This window comes from Moschus berezovskii, chromosome 22, assembly GCF_049115385.1.
Source record: "Moschus berezovskii isolate FMDL1 chromosome 22, NW_MosBer_1.0, whole genome shotgun sequence".
NCBI lineage: Eukaryota > Metazoa > Chordata > Mammalia > Artiodactyla > Moschidae > Moschus > Moschus berezovskii.
The window spans coordinates 61524055-61545543 of record NC_142481.1 but is presented as its reverse complement, the minus strand read 5'-3'; the positions used below and the strand labels follow the sequence as shown (position 1 = coordinate 61545543).

At 50.7% G+C, this 21489-nt stretch overlaps 1 protein-coding gene across 1 annotated transcript in view; it reads right to left on the bottom strand.

Moving 5' to 3' along the window:
- Positions 1-11259: 11259 nt before the first annotated feature.
- The window catches only part of LOC129547260 (heterochromatin-stabilizing protein CFDP1), a 107458-nt gene continuing 97228 nt past the window's right edge, over positions 11260-21489 (bottom strand). The window contains exon 7 of the mRNA XM_055413115.2: positions 11260-11540. Within this exon, the coding sequence (XP_055269090.1) occupies positions 11450-11540 (91 nt within the window). The 3' untranslated portion in view covers positions 11260-11449. The remainder of the gene's footprint in view (positions 11541-21489) is intronic.

Below are 21489 nucleotides of genomic sequence, written 5' to 3'. Positions count from 1 at the left end.
AGACTCTGGGGATTCAGATGTGTATGGTGAGGGGAGACCCTGGTACCCCGAAGCTGCTCCCCCACTGGGTACTACAGCCTAAACTTCCACAATGGCTACCCACTTGGCCAGCCCAGGAACCCTCTTACTCAGTTCAAGAGATATCTCTCGCTGTTCGTGGGAACAGCTATAAGTCATGTGTGGCTCCAGCATACAGTCTGGCAAAAACTTCTAACAGGCAGGGAACTTTTGACCCAGAAATTCCATGAATTTATCCTGAAAAATGCACGCCAAAAAAAATGCACTCACAAGTAGCCAAAGATTTACATGCAAGGATGTAACTTGCAGCTTTCCTTATGGGAACGACTCACAAGTTCAAGAAGACACCAGTGAAACAATTCACAGAGCATTCCCAGGACAGAAATCAATCCTGGGTAGAATCAATGATGTAGAATGGCATGGAGATGTGTTTATAATATACTGTGAACTAAGGAAAAAGAGGCTTCAAATAGTAGGTACAGGTGGATCCTGTTTTCATAAAAATTCACATATTTATATTTATGTCATATATTTGCACTGGGCAAAGTGTGGAAGGGTAGATACCAAAATACAATTATGGATATCTTGGGGTAGGGATTGGATTTTTTTCACCAGCATGTCATATTTAGGGAGAGCCTATTCAGTGCTTGATACTCTACAGATTAATAAGTAGAGCTTTTTCTTTCTTTATGGATTAAAAGTTCACAGGAGACTAGTTTTTTAGTTGCTTTTTAGAGGAGATGAGAGGGTTTTGGTGTAACTAAAATTATTTCCTCCATCTTCTAATGTTTCTTGAGTGAATATTCATTATTTGTACAATTTTTCTCACAGTAAACACTTTTAAAATTGTGGTAAAACATACATAATGTTAAATTTACCATCTTACCTATTTTAAGTGTACAATTCAGTCGCAGAAAGTATTCAGTTACAGTGCCCTGTAACCATTGCCACTATCCATTTCCAGAACTTTCCCCATCTTCCTGGGTAGAAACTCTGTGCCCATTGAACAGTAACCTCCCCTCCCTCTCCTAGCCTGGGGCAACCACCATTCTCTCTGTCTTTATGAATTTCCCTATTCTAGTACCTCAGATAAGTGCAATCACACAGTATTAATCCTATTGTGTCTGGCTTATTGCAGTTAGCAAGACGTTAGTTGCCAAGGTCTAGGAAATACAGGTTCCCAGGCAGTCTTGTCACCCCCAAGCAGGCAGCAGACAGAGGGGAAGGGAGCTGCCGGAGGCGCCCTGCAGCGGGCAGCGGAGCTAGGCAGACCCGCGGGCCCCGACCCCTGCTCCCGGGGCCCTGGCGCTGGCCTCCTCTCTTCTAGGGTATTTGTAAACCCCCAAGGACCAGAGCCCTTCCAGGAGCAGGCCTGCATTCTCAGTGACCGTGACAAGTGGAATTTCACTCTCCACTGGAAGCAACCCCAAGGGCACTGTTTCTGAATCCAGGGATGAAGCTTCCCAGCTGATGATTACACATTCTCTAAATTATTAAACAGTGGCTGCCACGCTGGGGTCACCAGTGCGAGTCCCCAGAGCAGTGGTTCTGTTCCCAGCGAGGCAGGCCCGCCAGGGCGCCACTGCCATCGCTGCTGTGCTGTCTGGAGGCCAAGGGTCTGCGTGGGGGTGCTGGGAGCGCCTCCCCGCTCGTCCTGGAGCGAGGCTCACTCTCATGGAAATGGAAGGAACTCACTGCAGGGAGGGAGGCCTGTACTGTGACGGAACCAGCCCCTTTGGCCTCCGGTGGCAGGGCGGGCGGCCAGCTCTTGGCAGCAGGCTGGCGGTGTGAACTTCAGCGCGGCATGTACACTCTCTGAGCACGGTTCCACCCCGTCTGTCAAATGGGGCGCAGTAAAGTAGCCCAGCAGCCACAGCTCTGGGAGCCCCCCTACTTTATTTTGAGACCACCCCTGCCTCCCTCCCAGAGTCCCGCAGGGCCACAGCGCCCTGATTCAGAAGTCCTGGATGGACCGGGCTGCAGGATAGCCTAGGAGAGCTGGTGGGGCTCCTGGTTAAAGTGCCACAGGCTGCCTTGCTGGGTGCCCTCCCCACCCCACCCCCCCCGCTTTCTGCTTCTCAGACTCCCCTGAGGTGGGCACTGCTGCCTGGAGGCCCAAACCCTTCCCTGTGCAGGGAAGAGCCCCAGGGAGAGGGAGCACTTCATGAAGGCACACAGAGCTGTAGCTAGGACCTCGGTCTTCTGGGAGGAAGCCCACACCTCCTGATCAGAGGTGTGAGGGTAAGACAGCTCCCTCTGGAGCAGCCAAGCTTACTTTGTTCTTCTGTGGCCTCTGGGCCTGTCGGTTTGTTGAACAATGAAAAGTAGGTAATAATGTGGCAGTGGTTAAGGGTACAGCCACCCTGGGCCAGCCAGCAGCCTGGGGGGACACTAAATGTCCTGAGCTTAGCTCCTTAAGATGACAGGGCAGTTGCCCCAGGGACTTTGAACTTCACGGGGGTGTTGTTCCTGCCTCATGTCTCAGGCTCTCAAGAAGGATGTGACTCTCTGTCTTAAATGATATACTTGCAGATAGTCCGTCCCTTCACACATCTCCAAGGAAGGAGTCTTTCCAGCCCTGAGGCCTACGGTGACCCAAGCTCAGCTCATCCTAGGAGGCCCCGGCTCTTGCCGTAACTGACAGCAGGAGCCAGCTCTCCATCTGCAAACACAGAAGCCAGGCCAGCTCTGGCTCTCGCACGGTGCCGGCTCCCCCTTGTCTAAGGATGCACTGGGTGGAGCTGACGCCCCAGGTCCAGTCTGTGCTGCTTCGTATCTGTCAACCCCCACTGTACAGACAGCAAAAGTGAGGCTGCATGAAGCAGCCCAAACTAAAAGAGAGCAGGTGCCAGAACTGTTTGGTGTCTGAACCCCAAGTTGGGAAGCTGTGTGTAATCTGACTGCCCGTCAGGATGGACGTGGGCGCCCTGGAGGACACACAAAGGGGCAGCTGACACGAGAAAGGGACGGGCAAGCCATAAAGGAGAGGAAGAGGGGCCTGAGTTAGGGAAGATAAGGACTGAGAGCCTAGGAGGCGGAGCCCAAGTGGTTGTGAATGATAACTTAAGGCAAATGTGGACCTGCTCACCCAAACTCAGAACCCCCGGGAAGTGTGAGAGAAGTGAAGTGAAGCTCTGCCTCTTAACCACATGAAGCTCACTATCCCTGGCAGGGAGAGGATAAAAGTGTGCTGTGCTCAGTCACTCAGTTATATCTGACTCTGCGACCCCATGGACAGTAGCCCGCCAGGCTCCTCTGCCATGGGGATTCTCCAGGCCAGAATACTGGAGTGGGTTGCCAGGCCCTCCTCCAGAGGATCTTCCCAACCCAGGGATCGAACCCAGGTCTCCCGCATTGCAGGCGGATTCTTTACCATCCGAGCCACCAGGGAAGCCCAAGAATCCTGGAGTGGGTAGCCTGTCCCTTCCCCAGGGGGATCTTCCCAATCCAGGAATCGAACCGGGGTCTCCTGTGTTGCAGGTGGATTCTTTACCAGCTGAGCTACCAGGGAGGTCCTGATAAATGGACTCAGAAAATGTTCAGAGTGACTCACAGATGAATGTGCCACAAAACTAGGTTTAGATAAATGCAGGGTCATTGGGGGCATATTCCTGTTGCATTGGGGTTCTGCAGATGGGCAGAAACAGTAGGATACAGACAGGCTGAAGAGCGCCATGGAGACTCGAGGGAGCTGGCAGTGCACGTCCTAGTCCAAGCCTGCAGGCACCCGTGCCAGGAGCGCTGACGGACAGGAGAGATGGGTATCTGAGCTCAGGGGGAGACTAACTTGCCCTTCCTTCACCTGGTGTTCTCCTCAGGCCCTCAGTGGGTTGGATGATGCCCATCGACACTGGTAACTCTCATCTTCTTGTCTACCCATTTAAATGCTACTCATTTCTAGAAAACCCCTTCAGACGTGTTTTCCCAGCTACCGGGGCATCCCTTAGCCCAGTCAAGTTGGCACAAAAAATTAACCATCACAGCCACCCAGTCCAAATGCTTCTTCCAGAGACAGAGCCCTGGGCTGGGATTGCAGAAGGTGCTAGTACTCAGGGGCCGTCGAGGCCAGTCTTCCCTGGGCCATTCTCCTTTGTGTTATGGACATGCCTTGCCCAAAGCACTGGTTCAGAAACTCACTGTGCTCACAAACAGGCAGAAAGGGTTTCCTTGCTGAATCTTGTCTTCTGAGAGAGTTTACATAGGAAGAGAGGGGCACAACACCCTGCTGGAGAGAGGGCGGCCCTTCTGGGAGGTAACTGGGCATCATATTGCAAGGCCTTGAAAAAGCTGCACCTTCCCTGTCGTGACAACTCCACTTGTAGCAGTGATCTGGAAACGGTCAGGGATGCAGGGCCACATCCAGGACTAGGCAGTTCACCACAGCATCATGTATAATAACAAAGGCGGGCAACCTCAGTGGCCAGTGAAGATTGATGAAATAAATTGTGGTACAAGCATATAATGGAATATTATGCAGTCATTTAAAACAACAAAGCATGTCTGAAAAGTGGGGATGTACATTTTTCATGGTGCATGGTTCATGGCTCACGGTACATATCATGGGTTAAAACGAGAATACAAAACTGCACATACCAGGTGGTTGAACAGAATTCCACACTGATGGAAACATTCAATACCTGCACAGTCCAATATTGTAGCCCCCGGTCACATGACTGGTAAGCACTTGAAATCTTTGGCTAGAGGGACTGAAGAACTGAATTGTGAATTCTAGTGAATTTAAAATTTCAATGGAAATCACCACACGTGGTTAATAGCTTCTGTAGTGAGCTTCACAGTTAGAGTATAATTCCAACTGTGTTAAGAAAAGATACGTAAAAACATAGGGAAATGGACTGAAAAGTATCCCCAAATGTATACAGCAGTTTTCTCTGGAGATGCAGTGCTTCCAGATTTTCCAATGATAACCGGTTGGCTTTGATAGTCCGAAGGGAAAACAGGTCCCTCAGGAGGGGCAAGGAGAGGACAAGCCAGGGGCAGGCAGAGCTCCGCTGGCAGGAGGGCCGGGCGCTGGCCGGGCAGCCGGGGAGGTGGGCCGTCTGCCTCGTGCAGGACTGGTTGTGACAGGCGCGCTGCGCCTCTGTGACTTGGGTCTCCTCCAAGTTGGCGGGCACCCTCGCTGACACACGAGACGCGAGGGTTAGCTGGGGTGAGCATGTGTGCGCGTGCACGTGGTCCTGCCCTCTGCTGCCAACCCGGCAGCCCCGTGCTGCCTCCGCAGCTGTTTGCTGGAACCTGGGTGGGTTCTGTTGCTTGAATGCTCACTTATTTCCCAGGCTTTCTTTCAGTTACTTCTCCAGTTACCCGTAACTTTAAGGAGCTTCCCTCCCGGGACTTCTGAAGGCAGGAGAAAGTTCCTGCAGGTGGGTCTTGGCCAACGGCAGGGAGGAAGCCTGGGCTGGCTCATTATGGTTTACTGGTGTGTCAGCAATTTAGGAGCTTGAGTTGTTTGAAGTGGCAAGAATAAAGGAAGATGGAATTTTCCTGAAGACACAGCCGGAGGCTTAGAGATTTGTTTCTAGGTAGACAGGCCATAAGCAAGGTTCTCACACTTCAGAGCACACAGGAATCACAAGGCTGCCTGTGCGACATGCAGACTCCCAGTGTTAAATGCAGAGACGGGGGCAGAGGGGGCCAAGACGCGCACCTGAGGGCACCAGTGGGCCAGCAGAGCTGGCGTGAGGGTGTCGACTCTCCCGCGAGGCTGTCTTTGACTGTTGTGGTATGTCTGTCTCCTGTGGCAGATGTTTGGCATCAAAGGAAGAGTGAGACAAACATGGGGTCCAGCCCATTCTCTAACACCAACTAGATGTCCAACAACTCGTTTCTGTCCTGTCACTAACCACCCAGAGTTAGCGTAGACCCCACTGGTTACTGGCTCAGTCACCCAAGACTGAGCCCACTGCAGATGCCAGCTGCACACGAGGAGCCCGTGACCCCTGCACTGGGTGTGATAATTTGCTAGAACAACTCACAGACTCAGGAAGGTGCTCTCTTTACAAGCAGTTTATAGAAATGGTCCAGAGGGGTCCTAGGCAGAGTGCCATTCTCCCAGCACATGGATGTGGTCAGCAACTTGGAAGCTCCCCAAACTTTGCTGTTTATGGGGCTTCGCTTCGGTTCCATTGTGTTGGCGTGATTGATTAAGTCATTAGCCATTGGTGACCGACTGATACCTGGCCTCCTTCTCCTCCCCAGAGATTGGGGGTTGTGGCAGGGAGAGGAGGGGCTGGAAGTTCTAACCCTGTGGTCACAGGGGTGGTTTTCCTGGTGACCAGATCCCTTCCTGAAGCTACTTCGGTTTTCCCAGGTGTCATCTCATCATCACACAGACAGTAAACTGCAAGTGTTTTAGGGGCTTTGTGCCAGGAACTGCACAAAAATGAAAGATATATTTATTTTCTAATATACCACATAGGGTATTTACAATTTTCTGGAAAACACACCTGCATTTCTACCACCAATTGTCTACAGTGGTCTCAAGGGCACACACACAGGTTGCACCATACACTGTTGGTGCAGGAGGGCTAGGTGTGTGTGTGACTGGGGGACCCAACTTCAAATTCAAAGGTCCTGTAATGGAGCTCAATGGCAGAGCTGTAAGCAGACTGCGAGGTCCAGTTAGAGACAACAGCAGGGACGAGGCAACCTTATGGGGTGCCTGGGATGCAGAGGGTCCACCCCGCCACAGGTGCCCAGAGAGCTCCTGGACTTAAACACGTCTTCCATTTGCCAGTCAGGGTGCCTCAGATGCGGGCAGGCTTAGGTTACTAACATAAAAGTGTTAACTGGAAGAAGAAAGGCATTAAATCATTAGCAGAGATTAGTGGGGCTGGGCGGAGGGTGGCTCCCTCCCTCGCTGCCTCCCTGCAGAGGCGAGGCAACACACCTCTGCACCCTGAGGAGCTGAGAGCAGCCTCGGGTCACAGCTGTGGCCCTGGGGCAGCTCAAGGTGCTGGGGTTTGAAGACAGGCAGCTCTGTGACTTCCACTAGAACACCCAGACACTGACTCTTAATTCATTTTTGAGGCTTTAAATTCAAGCTCATTTATCCAGGTCAGAAACCATTTGTCTGCATCTAACAAGCCGCAGCCTGCCGCAGCATCCTTCTGACATATGGCCTGTTCGCGTGCGTCAGTGCAGTCTTGAGGGCGAGGGAGGCGGACTCAGCAGGACTCGCACTGTCGGTTGCACGGGGGTGGGGCACACGGCCGGGCTCTGACCCCTCGGCTTCCCCAGCCGCCCAACCTGCTTTCAGAGACAGGGGAGCTGAGGTGGAGCTACATACGTGAATCACTCTTCTCCTGGGGAATGTTCCAAAAGCCGAGCAGGGATTGTTCTAGAATGCCTGCTAGCCTAGAACAGGAGACAGAGAGAGCTCCCTGACACCCAGAAAGTTCATCCCCATGGCAACCCTCCATCCCCGGACTGCCCACGCCTTGGCCTGCTCTCCCTAAGGAGACTGACAGAGGTGATGCAAATTTAAATGTGGGCTTGCCTTTCTCTAAAAAAATTTGTCTTGGGACTTCCCTGCTAGGCCAGTGGCTGATCCCAATGCAGGGGGCCTGGATTCAATCCCTGATCAGGGAACCAGATTCCACAAGCTGCAACTGAGACCTGGCCTAGCCAAATAGAAAATAAAAACATTTAATATCTTGAAATATTACAGATAAATAGACAGGTGTAGTGAATAATGTGAAGAAATATCTGTGTCCTCATTTCCCAATTTAAGATATAAAACCACATCATTAAACAAAGCTCCTTTGTTATCTTTGATTGTATAACCTTCCCAATCCCATGAGAGGTAACCACTATGCTGAAAGTAGTATCATCACTCATTTGTTTACATATATTTATATGTGTATATATAATTACATAGTGTGTGTGTATATATATATAGTCAAATACAATCTTTCTCATGTTTAAAAAATTTTATTGAGGCGAAATTCACATACATAAAATTAACCATTTTAAAGTGTACAATTCAGCGGCATTCACTGCATTCAGTGTTGGGTAACCACCACCTGTGTTTGCACGCTTTTGAACTTGTGTAACTGGCGCTGCGTGTTAGGCATTTTGTGCATCAAAGCTGCTTATGAGGTTCATCTTGTTGATGCATGTAGCCCTGGTCCCTTCATTTCACCACTGTACTGTATTCTACTGTGTGGCTGCTTCACAACTGACCCTTTCTCCTGATGGCCGGAGGACGGTTTCGAGGTTTTTCCTGTCACCACTAAGCCTGCCTCCCTGTGTACACACCGGCGCTACTCCAGGATGTCAAGCCAGAAGAGCTGCTGTGTCATGGGCCGAGTGCAGCTCCGGATTTGAGGCATCGCCAAAATGCTCTTCAAAGTGGTGCTAATTTATACTCACAGAAGCTTGGCTGTCTTGGGGAGCTGGGAGCCAAGTGTGCAATTTAATTAGAGTAACTTAACACTTGCATAGTGTATTTCATTTAATAAAATGCTGTGAGGTAGGCAGAGCAGGATTATTAAGCATTCTCAGAAAACGTTTTGAAGACAAGGAAATCTAAGACGCAGAGGGAGGGACTCACCCTGGATCGCAGGGAGCCAAACCCACTGTCTGTGTGCTCCTCCTGTTAAGTTTCCCCCTGTCCTTCCCCAGCACAGCCACCTTGTCCCTTACTTGAGCAGAGATCTGGCACCCCATCAGCCTTCTGAGGGCACAGTAATGAAAGCTCACAGGCTGACCCTGCAGAGGAGCCCTGGGAAGGAGGGTCTCTGTGGATTGGGCCATTCCAGGCTGCAGGGAACCAGGGCGGAATCTTTTGGACTTCTACAGACCACTCTCCTCCTTGTGGTCAACTTGCCTACGCACAAAGACTGCATCTGGGAGTAGTACTGTTGGATCTATGTTGCCTTGAGACGGCATAAAAAACCAGAAAGGCTGCAGAAAAAAAAACACTTTGAGGGAAAGACTGTACCTCCAAGTAGTCACCTGGGCACCAGCCCCTCCTGCGCCCGCTCGCTGAAACCAGGCAGCATCCTGAAGAGGAGAGGGCGACCCGGCCTGCACCATGGGGCACACTCTCCCCTGCAGAGAGGCTCCGATGCTGCCCCAGGGCACCGAGGACTGGAAGCTAAAGCCCGTGTGCCCATGCCTTTGGTGTACTTCTGGCCCCAGAGTGTGCCAGCTGTCACTTTTCTCAAGCATAAGTGCCCTTCATCTTTGGCTCTTCTGTCCCCTTGCACTCCAATCTTTCCTAAGTGAATCCTCCAACCGGGAGCTGGATCCAGCAGGTGAGAAGAGGCTGTTTCATCTTGCCTGCCTCCTGTCCTCCAGGCCTACCACGTGGATGGAATCACTGTCAGTTTCACAGTCTGACCTCAGGCGAGTTTCCTCTCCTGGTCAGGAAAACACGGGAGAAAGCACCAGGCACATGGGACCAGTCCGTCATGTGTTGATGAAACTGAGAGCTTCTGAATGCTTCCCCTGGAGTTCACCATCTTACACCAATTCCTATTTGTTCACTTGTTTTTTGGTAATAAAAAAAAAAAAGTCATGGGTTCCTACCCAACATGCCTCGGCAATTCCAGTTAAATGCCCAAAGAAAACTGTGCCTGAAACCCATGCCACACACACCTCCTCTGTCCTGTTGAGGCCAAGAGGTGGCACGGCACCTGAGACCCCGTCCCCTGGCCTGCCTGGTCCCTCGTGGCTGCCAGCAGCACCGTGACACCACTCCTTTCCTGGAGGTCTTCTGTATCCTCCTGTGGCAGCAGCCACCAGCCGGCCTGCTGGCCCGGTCAGTTCTTGTGACCTCAGGCCCTGGGTTTGTCTGGTTCTCTCCGCTCAGCTCCAACGGCGCACAGCTCAATCAAGACTTAGTTCTCAACGCTGCCCTTCTCCCCTGGGACTTTATGCAGAGTTCCTAATTAGAGCACTGCGTTCCTTGGGAAATAGGTGAACAGAACACATAAAGAAGCCTGTTTTTCTTCTTTGACATTATGCTGTTGCAGGGCAGGATTTTTTCAGTAACGGGAAAGTACGCGAAGCCCTGGAAATCAAATGTGTTCATCTGGGACTAGGAGAAGACTGATGGCCAGAGCGAGGCCAGGAAACTCAGCTCTCAGGGATTTTCTGGACTCCACAGACTGGCCAGGAAGTGTCCTTGGCCGCCTCTCTCAGTCGTCCCTGCCACGGCCAAGGGCGGTGCCTGGTGCCTGGCAAAGGACTGTCGAGCTGCCTCCCAGCGCTGACTCAGGCTCCCCACTTCCTGCAGACATTTTCCTTGGCAGTTCCTGACTCCTGGAAAGGGATGTTATTTCCCTTGGGAGTTAGGCAGATCAGTTTTCCCTAAGTATGGATGTGAAGAGCTAAATAAACTATTATCCACCTGTTCTTAAAAACTGCTGGCTACAGTTCAAACAAGACTCTGATGGAAAAGATGATTCTGTATCGAAGATGCACACATGTCAGTCAGCCCCGTCACCTAGCCTGGCCTCAGTGAGTAACAAGGGTCACAACTTCACAACCGCACAGGGCTGACAATCTGGTCTTGGCTGCGTTGAGTGTCTGCCCATGTATCAGAGGACTGGAGGGAGAGACCTGCGTGTGTTCCCGGCACGTGTCACTAGCTCATCTCCACCTTGTGAGGTTCAGAAAGTTGAGTTATGCTCAAGGTCACGGGGCTGGCAGATGTACGGGCAGGATCTGAATTCCAGCCTCTGGAGCCCTACTGCCCCTTAACTCATGTTACTCAGGACATCCACCTGCCCACCCCCAGAGGCAGGTTGTGAGGTTTACTACTTTATTAATACGAAGTTTGGAATTTAAATCGTCTAGAGAGTTTAAAAAAAAAAAACAGTCCTTTGGAGTTTTCTTTGACAAACCCCCAATCAAAGAATTATTCAGGTGAGAACACATGGGAAGTTAACTCTAACTTTGAGGAGAGGAGAAAGGCTGAAGGAAAAGAAAGATCTCTAATTCAGTGATGGCATATCCTTATTTTTCAGTCTTACATCCTTACATTGTATCCGCGAGGAGAAGTCCCAGTCAGGAGAGAAGCGTGGGGCCTGGCGTCATACCAGCATGGCGAGCCTCGTCTCAGACAGCCCCTGCTCTTGGGCCCAAGGTGAGTGGGCTGCGCACTCTCTTCTCCACGGCCAAGACAGGCCTGCGAGGAACGGGCTTGGCCTCGTGGACTTCGCAGCAGAACAAAGGGAAGGCAAGTGGTGTCATCCTCACCAGCCTCTCACAGGATCAACTTGTACTTTTAATTTTTATTTTTGAAAGGACAAACTATTAAGATCAAGATACAAAGACAGAAATTCAGTGTAGAAAAAAGGACCTTGCTGGGAGACAGTCGATGAGAAACACAGGAAACATCTCACAGACACACAAGAAGCTCAGGCTGTAAAGAGGCCTGAGCTGCTGGGGGCGCCCCATCACATCAGGGTTTCATTTTGCTCAGCCTGAGATCTCGCTCGATTTCAAACTGCCTGTGATCCACTCGGTCTAGAAAAGCTTTTCGTTCGATGTACCTGGAAGAAAATGAAGATGCCTGTCAGCAGACTGAATAGGAGAAAATGCCTCCCCGGTAGCATCCCCTCTCCCCATGGGGAAGGGCCCACCTGGCCTGGGGCTCAGCGGGTGACAGCAAATGCAAGCAGGTGACCACAGGCAGTGCCCAGAGGGGCCGCCGCTCTTTCAGTAACATCCAGACCACTCATTTGGTCTAAACAAGGAAATTTCTGTTTCAGAGATGCATAAAAGTAAAATGAAAAAGAGAAAGCAACAACTTATCAAGGGGAAGTACACTAGCGGCTGGGGGCAGGAAAACGTGATTATGTAACCATGTTTAAAGGAAAGAGCAGGGCTCAGTCAGGCCCCGGGTTCAGAGCCTGACCTGGTTACACTGCAGCTGACAGTGGCGAGTGCTCACTGTCCGGGGCACCTACCTGCTGGCGGCCCTTCCTTCCCCTCCTCTCCGTGTGTCCTCCACCCACATGGGGCCAGGGGACTTCCATGAGGATGACAGAGGAGGCTTCCCTGAATGCCTCCAAGGGAACGAGGTTAAGTGACTCTGCGCCCACAGCCCACATACTCAGGGCCCCCTCAAGGCGGGCGGCCTACCCCTCACCTGGGCCAGCTCAGCAGACAGGCTTCCTTCGGCCTGCCAGGCACGGTGGGAGGGAAGCCCCAGGCTGAAGCTGGCAGGCACGGTGGGAGGGAAGCCCCAGGCTGAAGCTGGCAGGCACGCAGAGTGAGCAGTGAGATACAGCTCCATTCTCATGCACCTTCTGGCCATCAAGTGCGCTGCCATTTGCCTTGGGGGGACGGGCTCTCTGCCAAGTAATCTACTGAGAGAGCAAAACTGCCACTGAAAATGGGAGACACAATTGAACCTCTGCGGTAATCTTTCCTTTGCTGAACTGCGGAAAATGCGCATCTGTGATTACAAGGTCATTTCGTCTGTGGTGAGCACGTGACCAGCTCAGGACCCCGTGTTCCTCGGCTGAGCTTACCCTGTGAAGGGCAGCCCACCCTCCCCGCTCTCCCGCAGGCCGGTGGCCGCTAACCCTGTGCCTCACTACAGATGGGGTGGCGGCTTGGGGCCGAAACCTGACCCCGTGACTTGCTGGCTGTGTCTCTGAATAAGCCTCCAAACCTGGCTAATTCTTTTTCTTAATCTGCCAAAAAAAAAAAAAAAGATAATCACCCCTACTCTGAAGGCCTGCTATGGGGATTAAATGAAATAGTGTACATACAATGCCTAGCACAGAGCAGGTGCTCCATAAAACGGCAGTTAGAGCAGCCACCATCATTCGGGAAGCCAGCTTCTAGAGTCAGGGCTCTGAGGACAATCAACTCGAGAGCAGCAGTGAGCTCTCTGGTGCATGTTATGAGCATCTGTAACAACAACCTGGTCCAGGATCAGGAACTCGGCAGCTGAGTCAAAACTGCCATGGAGGGGCCGGAATGGCTGGAAACACAAGGTCATGGCCCACCTGGAAGCTTGACGTGAGCCCTCAGGGTCAGGCTGTCAAATTTAGCCAGTGAAATACAGATTCAGTGGCTTCAGATTCCCTGGCAGACGGGGAGGCCACCGCCGGGGGCAGAGTACCCTTTTTGGTAAAGTGAGATAGCAGGAGAGACGGTGGCGGGAAGTGGACACACAGAACAAGCTCCTCTTCCATCCCCCACCAGGGGCCCCGCGACTCCCCACTGGGGGCAGTGAGCTGGAACTGACTGATGGGCTGTGTCGCCCCACAACTGTGCCCCTCCACACACCAGCTCCTGGGCCCGGGCTGAAGATCACAGTGGGGATCAGAGGTTTGACAGGAGTGTGCTTAACTGCCGCTACAGGTTTCCATAGAAAAAAGGTGGGGGCACTGTGGTTGAGAAGACTTCAGGGCATGTTTCAGGAGAGCCACCAGCCAGGGCCACCTGAGAGCGTGGCCTGGGGACAGAAGAGGAAGCAGGAGGCTTTGAGCATGTGTGGTCTTTCCTCTTTGACTTTCCTTTAAAGTAGAGGAAGTGATACTTAAGATGCTCACCAAGCATAAGCAATGGCCTCACAGGTTCCTGGAAGCTGTGTCGGGTCCAGCTGACCTTGAAACCATCAAGAGCAAGGCCAGGCTGGGTGCTAAACAGGCAGGTGCAGGAAGAGTTCGGGTTCAGGGAATGCCTCAGGCAGCAGAGTGGGGCACATGTGCAGAAGGCAACTGAATTCTCAAAGGCAACCGAGACAAAGGCCATCCCGGCAGGTTTGGCGACTTCACTCCATTTACAGCATCTGCAGCTGCTAACAGGATCCTTGTGATGGCTTTGGCTTGCTGCCAAGAGCAGACCAGAAACCAAACTTCTACTGGACAAGCCCCTGCCCCGCTCCCCGAGATCAAAAAGGTGCCAAGGATGAGGGTCGTTCCAGCATTAACTGTGTGTGACTGTGGGCAGGACAGTTCATTTTTCTTCGCTGGAAAACACGAGTAAGAATTACAACACCCCTCTGACAATACAGTGACACCATATGTACTCTGTAGACAATAAAACCAGACAGGTCTGTGAGCACTGTGGGCTCCGTGCTTCCCATTTCACTCCCAAACCTCAGGAGCCAGGACAGTTGGAACAGGGACCAAGAGACCACGTGCTCCAGAAGGAGGAAGGGGTCGTGGGGAAGGCTGGCTCTGCAAGGTGGCCCGGGAGGATGGCCCATTTAAACGGAGCCTCAGGAAGTTTTCAGGCCCTGTAAGCAGGTCATGGTCTCCGAGGAGAACCCCCAGCTGACAAGTGCCCAGCACTCCTGGGGACCAGCCTGGTTCAGCCCAGTCTACTGGGAGGCGGAGGCGGGGATATCCCTTCCCTATGGAGCCGAGTTAAGAGGCCACAGCTCCTCACTGTCACTCACAAAATACACTAACAGCACCAAAACCCAAGGGATATACCAAGCCTTTCCTTTCAGAACCAGGTTAGACACAATCGACTTTGTTATTTTTTTGATCTTTCAACCCAAATTACTTTTCTGCCACCAATTCCCTTGAGATCCAGGCCGTTGAGGAGGGAAGGAAAAATGAAAGAAGACAAAAAAGCTCCGCCACACAGTCACAACCATCCATAAGAGGCTTCTGGACCTATGGTTAGGAAAAGAAAGAGTAGGGACACTTCCCTGGTGGTCCAGTGGTTAAGACACTGCCTTTCCATCACGGGGGACATGGGTTCGATCCCTGGCTGGGGAATTAACATCCCACATGCCGAGTGGAGCAGCCAAAAGACGGGGGTGAGGAGTGGAGAAAGAGCACAGACAGCTGCAGGGAGCCCGAGTGGGCACACAAGGAGGACACCTCGCGGCTGGTTATCACTCTGCCCCCAGCAGAGCCCGCAGGTGTTCTGTGCAGCATACACCTGGGAAGGAAAGCGCATCAACGCCAGAGAGCAACAGGCAGCTCAGGCAGTGAGGCTGGAACAGGGCTCTGTGACGATGTGATGAGAGGCGCCTCGTTGTTCTGAGACACTCAAGTGAAAGAAGCGATCTGCCCAACACTGCCCGCGCCCCGAGGGAGAGCACGCCGTGAGGGCCAGAGGGAGAGGGCGCTGATTTCAATTAAGTTTCTTCTCCGCTGCTCTCCTCCCATCTCACCTCAAGGCTGTGACTCTTGGGGGTCATGGAGATAGAGTCTTTGAAGAAAGAAAATTATTTTCTCCGGTCTCTCCTTCACAGCTCTCCAAATCACAAACACACCTGGTTTCCAATCATCACGCTCCACTGCATCCAGTTTGACTGCCAGCAGCAGCCAAGACCATGCCTAACTTCCTCTCATTCTCTATGCGCTGATCCCTCTTCTAAGCCTGCTGGCCTCCACCTCAGCAGTGGAGGAGAGACGCGCGGCTGATAGCGGATACTGCCAGGGAATCTAGTAAGAGCGGTTACAGGAATAGAGGGAAGCAATGCTAGAGGCCTGAGGGCCACACAGATCTTGAAATACTGCACTGAGTTCTGTAGTGCAGGGCTCAGAGGAAAAGCAGCAAGTCTTTGCTGTGCAGCTGACCTCTTTGGTACAGGCATTTTAACCAACTTTGCTGACCGAAAAAGATGCCCGAGTGGAGATCTCATTCCGACATGCTATGTCCTTCTTTTCTGGGGGGTTAATTCTAATCCTGCTGGGTTCCAAACAAAACCACGGGTGCCTGACAACTAGCGGAATGGGCATCTAGACAGCGCAAGAGCTCAGCGCCCTCTCTGGGCAGATACTCTTAGATACTGGTGGTGGGGAGGTGAACCAGACCCTGCCCTTGGAGCTTACTGCACATGAAACAAAACACGATGACACGCACCACTTGACAGTGTGAGGAAGCCCAAACAGAGAGATGTGATGGAGGGCTCCTAAGGTGGGGCCGCGCTAGAGAGTAGAGAGCAGCACCCGAGTGACCGCCAACAGCCCACCACGGAGGCGGGCCTGAGGCACGGAGCAGAGGCTGGGCAGCCACGGGCAGGCAGAAGAGTAAAAGGCGGGCAGCGGATGGCTCAGGGAGGGCGTGGAATGCCCGGGGAGGAGGTGAACGCTGACCTAAGTGCTACTGAAGGGCTTTCAGCAGGGGAAGGAGGGAAAATGGTTCGAAAAAATCACTTTGGTTGCGACGTGGAGAAAGGAGGTACAGACTCAGAAGCCTGTGGCTGGTACTGGACTGCATGCAGCTGGGAGGGGCCGAAATACTTCACAGGAGACTTTTCTATAGGACTTTCAGGACTGACTCCGAGGATTTTCTTTCATCAGCTGAGTGGATGGGGATGGTCCCCTTTCCTGAGAAGTCTGAGGAAGGAGGCTGTTTATGGAAAGAAAGCAAGCCCAGGTTTCCCCTGCTATCTGAAAGTAGTGTTCCTAGGACACCTCTCTGAGCTGACATGGTGTGAAGCAACTACCTTTTTGGTGAAAATGAAACCTCTTCAGATTTCTTTTAGTTAGGGAGAAAAGGAAGAGCATTCATGGAGGTTTTTGGTAAAAGCAAAATGGCACAGAGCAAACTCTTGAAAATCGGGGGTTATCCGTATTTGGTTTTGGATGTTAAGTCTGAGGTACGTCTTACACACGCAAATGGAGATGTGAACTAAATGGCTGCTAAAGGAGTCTTCAGCTCAGTGGGATGCTCAGTCACGGGTAGCTTTTTGGGGACCTAAGCCATGGAATTAGTGAGCTTTCCTGGAGGAGAGAATGTAAGGAGCTGCGCTAGGGCCTCCTACCTTAAAGCCCAGGACTGCAGGGAGATGCCCCCAGGCTGTACAGGCCACAGCTGCTAAGTGTTCCCGAAGGCTTGGCAGGACGACACCAGGAAGGGGTTTAGAGGCACAGAGCACCCAGCCTTCCAGTAAGGCCCTAAGCTGGGCATGGTCAGTAATGGCAGATGGGAGAAAGCAGAGAAGGGGGAGACTGGGGGGTGGGGTGGGGGGGACCCCTATCTGTAAACAGGCCAGACATTCCCCAACTTATCTAATTCCTGTAAAAAACCGGGGAGGATACGAAAGAGTTTCTACTGCACACATGAAGAAACAGGGGCTACAGCACATGACAGGCTGGCAGTAGGGCCAGGAGTTGAATTCAATTTCAATTCAGTTTATTGTAAAACAGAACACACACCCAACTCCCTCGTAGCTCAGACGGTAAAGAATCTACCTGCAATGCAGGAGACCCAGGTTCAATTTCTTGGTTGGGAAGATCCCCTGGAGAATGGCAACCCACTCCAGTATTTTTGCCAGGAGAATCCCATGGACAGAAGAGCCTGGCGGGCTACAGCCCATGGGGTCACAAGAGTCAGACACGACTTAGCGACTAAACCACCACCACACCTTCACAGTATAAAATGGGCAAGGCAGATGAATCATTATAAAGCAAGCCAAGAAGCAGAGGATGAGCACCCCAGAGAAACCCAAGCTGGCCTGGGAGAGCTTGCTTTATAATGATTCACAATCAGACAGAACTAGACCGTAATGTCAGAGGAACAGAAACTTGAAAGCGGAAATGTGGGCAGGTTCACACCTGGCTGGGCTTGGGTGTTGGATACGGTATGTGAGTGGTGGTGAGAGATACACACGTGCCTCCAGAAGGCTGGCAGCATTCTGCTTCTTGACCTGGTGATGGCCTAACCATGAACTTGACACAGACATACATGGTGTGTATTCTTTTCTGACTTGCTTCTTCACAGACTGACCTAACGGACACACTGTTTTTGCCCATTTTTGACCTTTGTATAAATGCAATTAAATCAATAAAATACATGGCATCATACTGCATGAACTTGTGTTATTATGTTACCAAAACTTACCCATGTTCATTCCAATAGCTAAAGAGTATCCCAGTACATGAACACATCACATTTTATCTGTCTAGTACACTAGTTATCGACATCTGAGTTGTTTCCAGTTTGGGGCTGTTATTAGAAGCTCTGCTATTGAGAAGCTACCTGTCAGTATCACCCCTCTTTTCAGAGAAGTCTCTTTTTCTCTGGCTGCTCTTAAGACTTTTCTCTTTGTCTTTGGTTGTCTGTAGTTTCACCCTGAAGTGTGGATTTCTATTTTATTTATCTTGGGATTCTTTGGGTTTTAAAGTCTATAAAGAGGTGTCTTTCATCTTTTCCTACATTGTCCTCCAGGAAGCTTCACTTCCCTCTTTTATATTTTTTTGTCTTTTTGTTTCTCTGAAGTATATTCTGGATGATTTCTTCTGGCTCTTTTCCAGTTCGTGTATGCTCTTAGATAATGATCTAACTACTATTAAATCTATCATCTCTTTTAATTATGGTTCTTAAAATGTTTACTTCTAGAAATTTTGCTTGGGTCTTTAATCTGCTAGGGCCACTTGGAACAAAACTTTACTTATGTTTGGCTGTGCTGGGTCTCCATTATAGTGCAGGGGTGCTCACTGCTGCACAAGAGGCTTCCCCAGTTGCGGTGGTTGGGTTTCTCACTGTGGTGGCTTCTCTTGTTGCAGAGCACGGGCTCTGAGCAGCGGGTGAGTAGCTGTGGTGCACATGGTGAGTTGCCCTGCAGCATGCAGAACGTTCCCAGACAGGGGTCGAACCTGTGTTCCCTGCACTGGCAGGCAGACTCTCAACCACTGGACCATGAGGGGAGTTCTAGGGCCACTTTTTATAGTTTCTTCTTCTTATAAATATTTTCAAGTTAGTTTACTTATTTAAATACAGCAGGCATAACTGTACTAAAATCTGAATCTGCTATCTTCATTGTCTAAATTCTCTGCCAATCTGATCCTGTTTCTACTGTTTCTCAAGGTGCTTTGCTTCTTTTTGTGAATATTTTAACATAGCAAAATTGCTTTTAAAAGACTGGACAATAAAAGACCACTGTAGCTTCAAATTGTATCAAAGATTTACAAGGGGAAAGATGGCATAGCACTTACTGAAGTAGAAATACTATCAAAACATAAAAAGCACAACATAATCTTTAAACCTCAACTCTCTCTTATTTTGGACTTCCCTGGTGGCTCAGACGGTAAAGCGTCTGCCTACAAGGAGGGAGACCCGAGTTCGATCCCTGGGTTGGGAAGATCCTCTGGAGAAGGAAATGGCAGCCCACTCCAGTATTCTTGCCTGGAGAATCCCATGGATGGAGGAGCGTGGTGGGCTACAGTCCACGGGGTCGCAAAGAGTCGGATACGACTGAGCACTTTCACTCCCTATCTTCACCTGTAATCATTTATGTGTTTGTGATCTGGATTCTTCTATGTGAGAACAATTTAAATATGGTGCTGTAAAAAGGTCACAGTCTCATAATAACTATGGTAGAGGCCAATGATTACTCCCAAGTACCTTATTCGAGATGTTATCAAATATGATCTTTCCCCCTTCTGAGTTCCAGCAGAGATCACTTTTGTTCCAGGGTAACCTATCTGGGATTCTCCACCCTCAGAGTAGACTCTCCCCAGACGGCCTCTGCCCTCATTGGCATCTGTGTAAGGGAATCTGGGGACCTGACCAAACAGATCTTTCAGGCTTGGCTTGTGCTCCCTGCCCTTTGACACTGTGGCGCTGGGCGCACTTCTCCACAGAAATCTTCTTGCCTGTTCTCAAGTCGACTTTCTAGTTACGCAGGTGCTGGAAGGGCTCACCCAGCAGCTGTCTTGCTCTCATTTCTAGAATTTTGTTGCTGTGGTCTAGTGATTCTCAATCCTGGCTGTACATGAGAAGCACCTGAGGAGTCATTTAAAGATACTGGTATCTATGATTTTTTTTTTTTAATCAAGGTACAGTTGATGCACAATATTATATAAGTTTTAGGTGTGCTGTGCTAAGTCACTTCAGTCATGTTCGACTCTTTGTGACCCTATGGACTGTAACCCACCAGGCTCCTCTGTCCATGGGATTCTCCACAGCAATTCACAATTTTTTGGCCACGCTACATGGCTTGTGGGATCTTAGTCCCTTGACCAGAGATCGAACAGGTGTCCCCTGCTGTGGAAGCAGAGTCTTAACCACTGGCCCATCAGGGAACTCCCCAGTAATTCATCATTTTTAAAGGTTATACTCCATATAGTTATAAAATATTGGCTATGCTCCCATGCAGCTTATTTATGCTTGATTTACTAGGCTAGATTCTACATATAAACGGTATCATACAGTATTAGTCTTTCTCTGACTTATTTCACTAAGCAGTTCACTAGGCAGAACATCCTCTAAGTCCATCCATGTTGCTGCAAATGGCAACATTTCATTCTCTGCTGCTGTGGTGCTGGGTCTTCGCTGTTGCATGCAAACCTCCTCAAGTTGTGGCGAGCAGGGGCTGCTCTTCCTTCGCAGGCTTCTCTTGTTGCGGAGCATGGGCTCTAGGGTGTGCACGTTTCAGTAGTTGCAGCACTTGGGCTTGGTATTCATGGCTTGAGGGCCCTAAAATGTGCATGAACCCAGTAGTTGAAGCTCATGGGCTTGAGAGTGGGAGCTCAGTAGCTGTGGTGCACGGGCTTAGTTGCTCCATGGCATGTGGAATCTTTACGGACCAGGGATTGAACCAATGTCCCCTGCATTGGCAGGTGTATTCTTATCTACTGCACCTCCAAGGAAGTCCAAATTTTCATTATTTATTATGGCTGAGTAGTATTCCACTGTGTATGTGTACACGTGAGCATGCACACACACTCACACCCTTGACTCTTGATTCAACAGTGCACAGGGATGTCTTTGTCATGTGAACTTTGGGAAAATCCCCAGAAGATACTCGTGCTTAGCCAAGGTTAAGAACCAGAGCAACAGTTCCTTCCTTGGACTAGGGGCTGGGCCCTTAATCAGCCAGCAGGAGCCAGGAAAGGCAGTGAGTGCAGGTGTGGGGTGGGCCCTGGAGAGGGCAGGTGAGAGGAGCCAAAGCAGAGCACAGCAGTCAGACAGATCAGCGCTGGAAAAACACAATCATATCCGTGGAATCGTCTGGCCAGGGAGAAAGGCTCAGACACGAGGGAAAAGCAGAGAGCTGTAAAGTTCCATGCTCGTGGCTGTTCCCTAACCCAGTTATGTGATTTTCCATTGCCTGAGAAGCCCTCCTGGGGCAGATGTCCTTTTTAATCATCTTGTTTTTGCTTCCAGCCTACATTTTCTTATCTCTCCCTTATCTTCAGCAGCACCGCTCCTTACTTTTACAAGACCTCTATGAACAGAAAGAACACTGTCTAACCCACATAATCAATCCTCAGAGAAGGAGTAAAGTGTGGCACACACTGGCAGTTCCTCTGCTGCCTGAGATCACCAGGCAAACACAAGAAGAGGCAGGGCTGAACTGCCCGGGCTGGATCAGAGAGGGGAGGTTGGGGTGTGCGTCAGAGACCTCCAGGTAACACTGACCCCTGCCAGTGCTTTCTCGTGGGCCTTCCTCAGATGGCTTTGGCACTTCTGCCTTTGTCCTGTGGCAAACCATCTCTGACAGACCAACTCAGAAGCCTGGGAGCTACACAAGCTCATAATGTCATTAGAGAGAAAAAAAAATTCATATCCTGA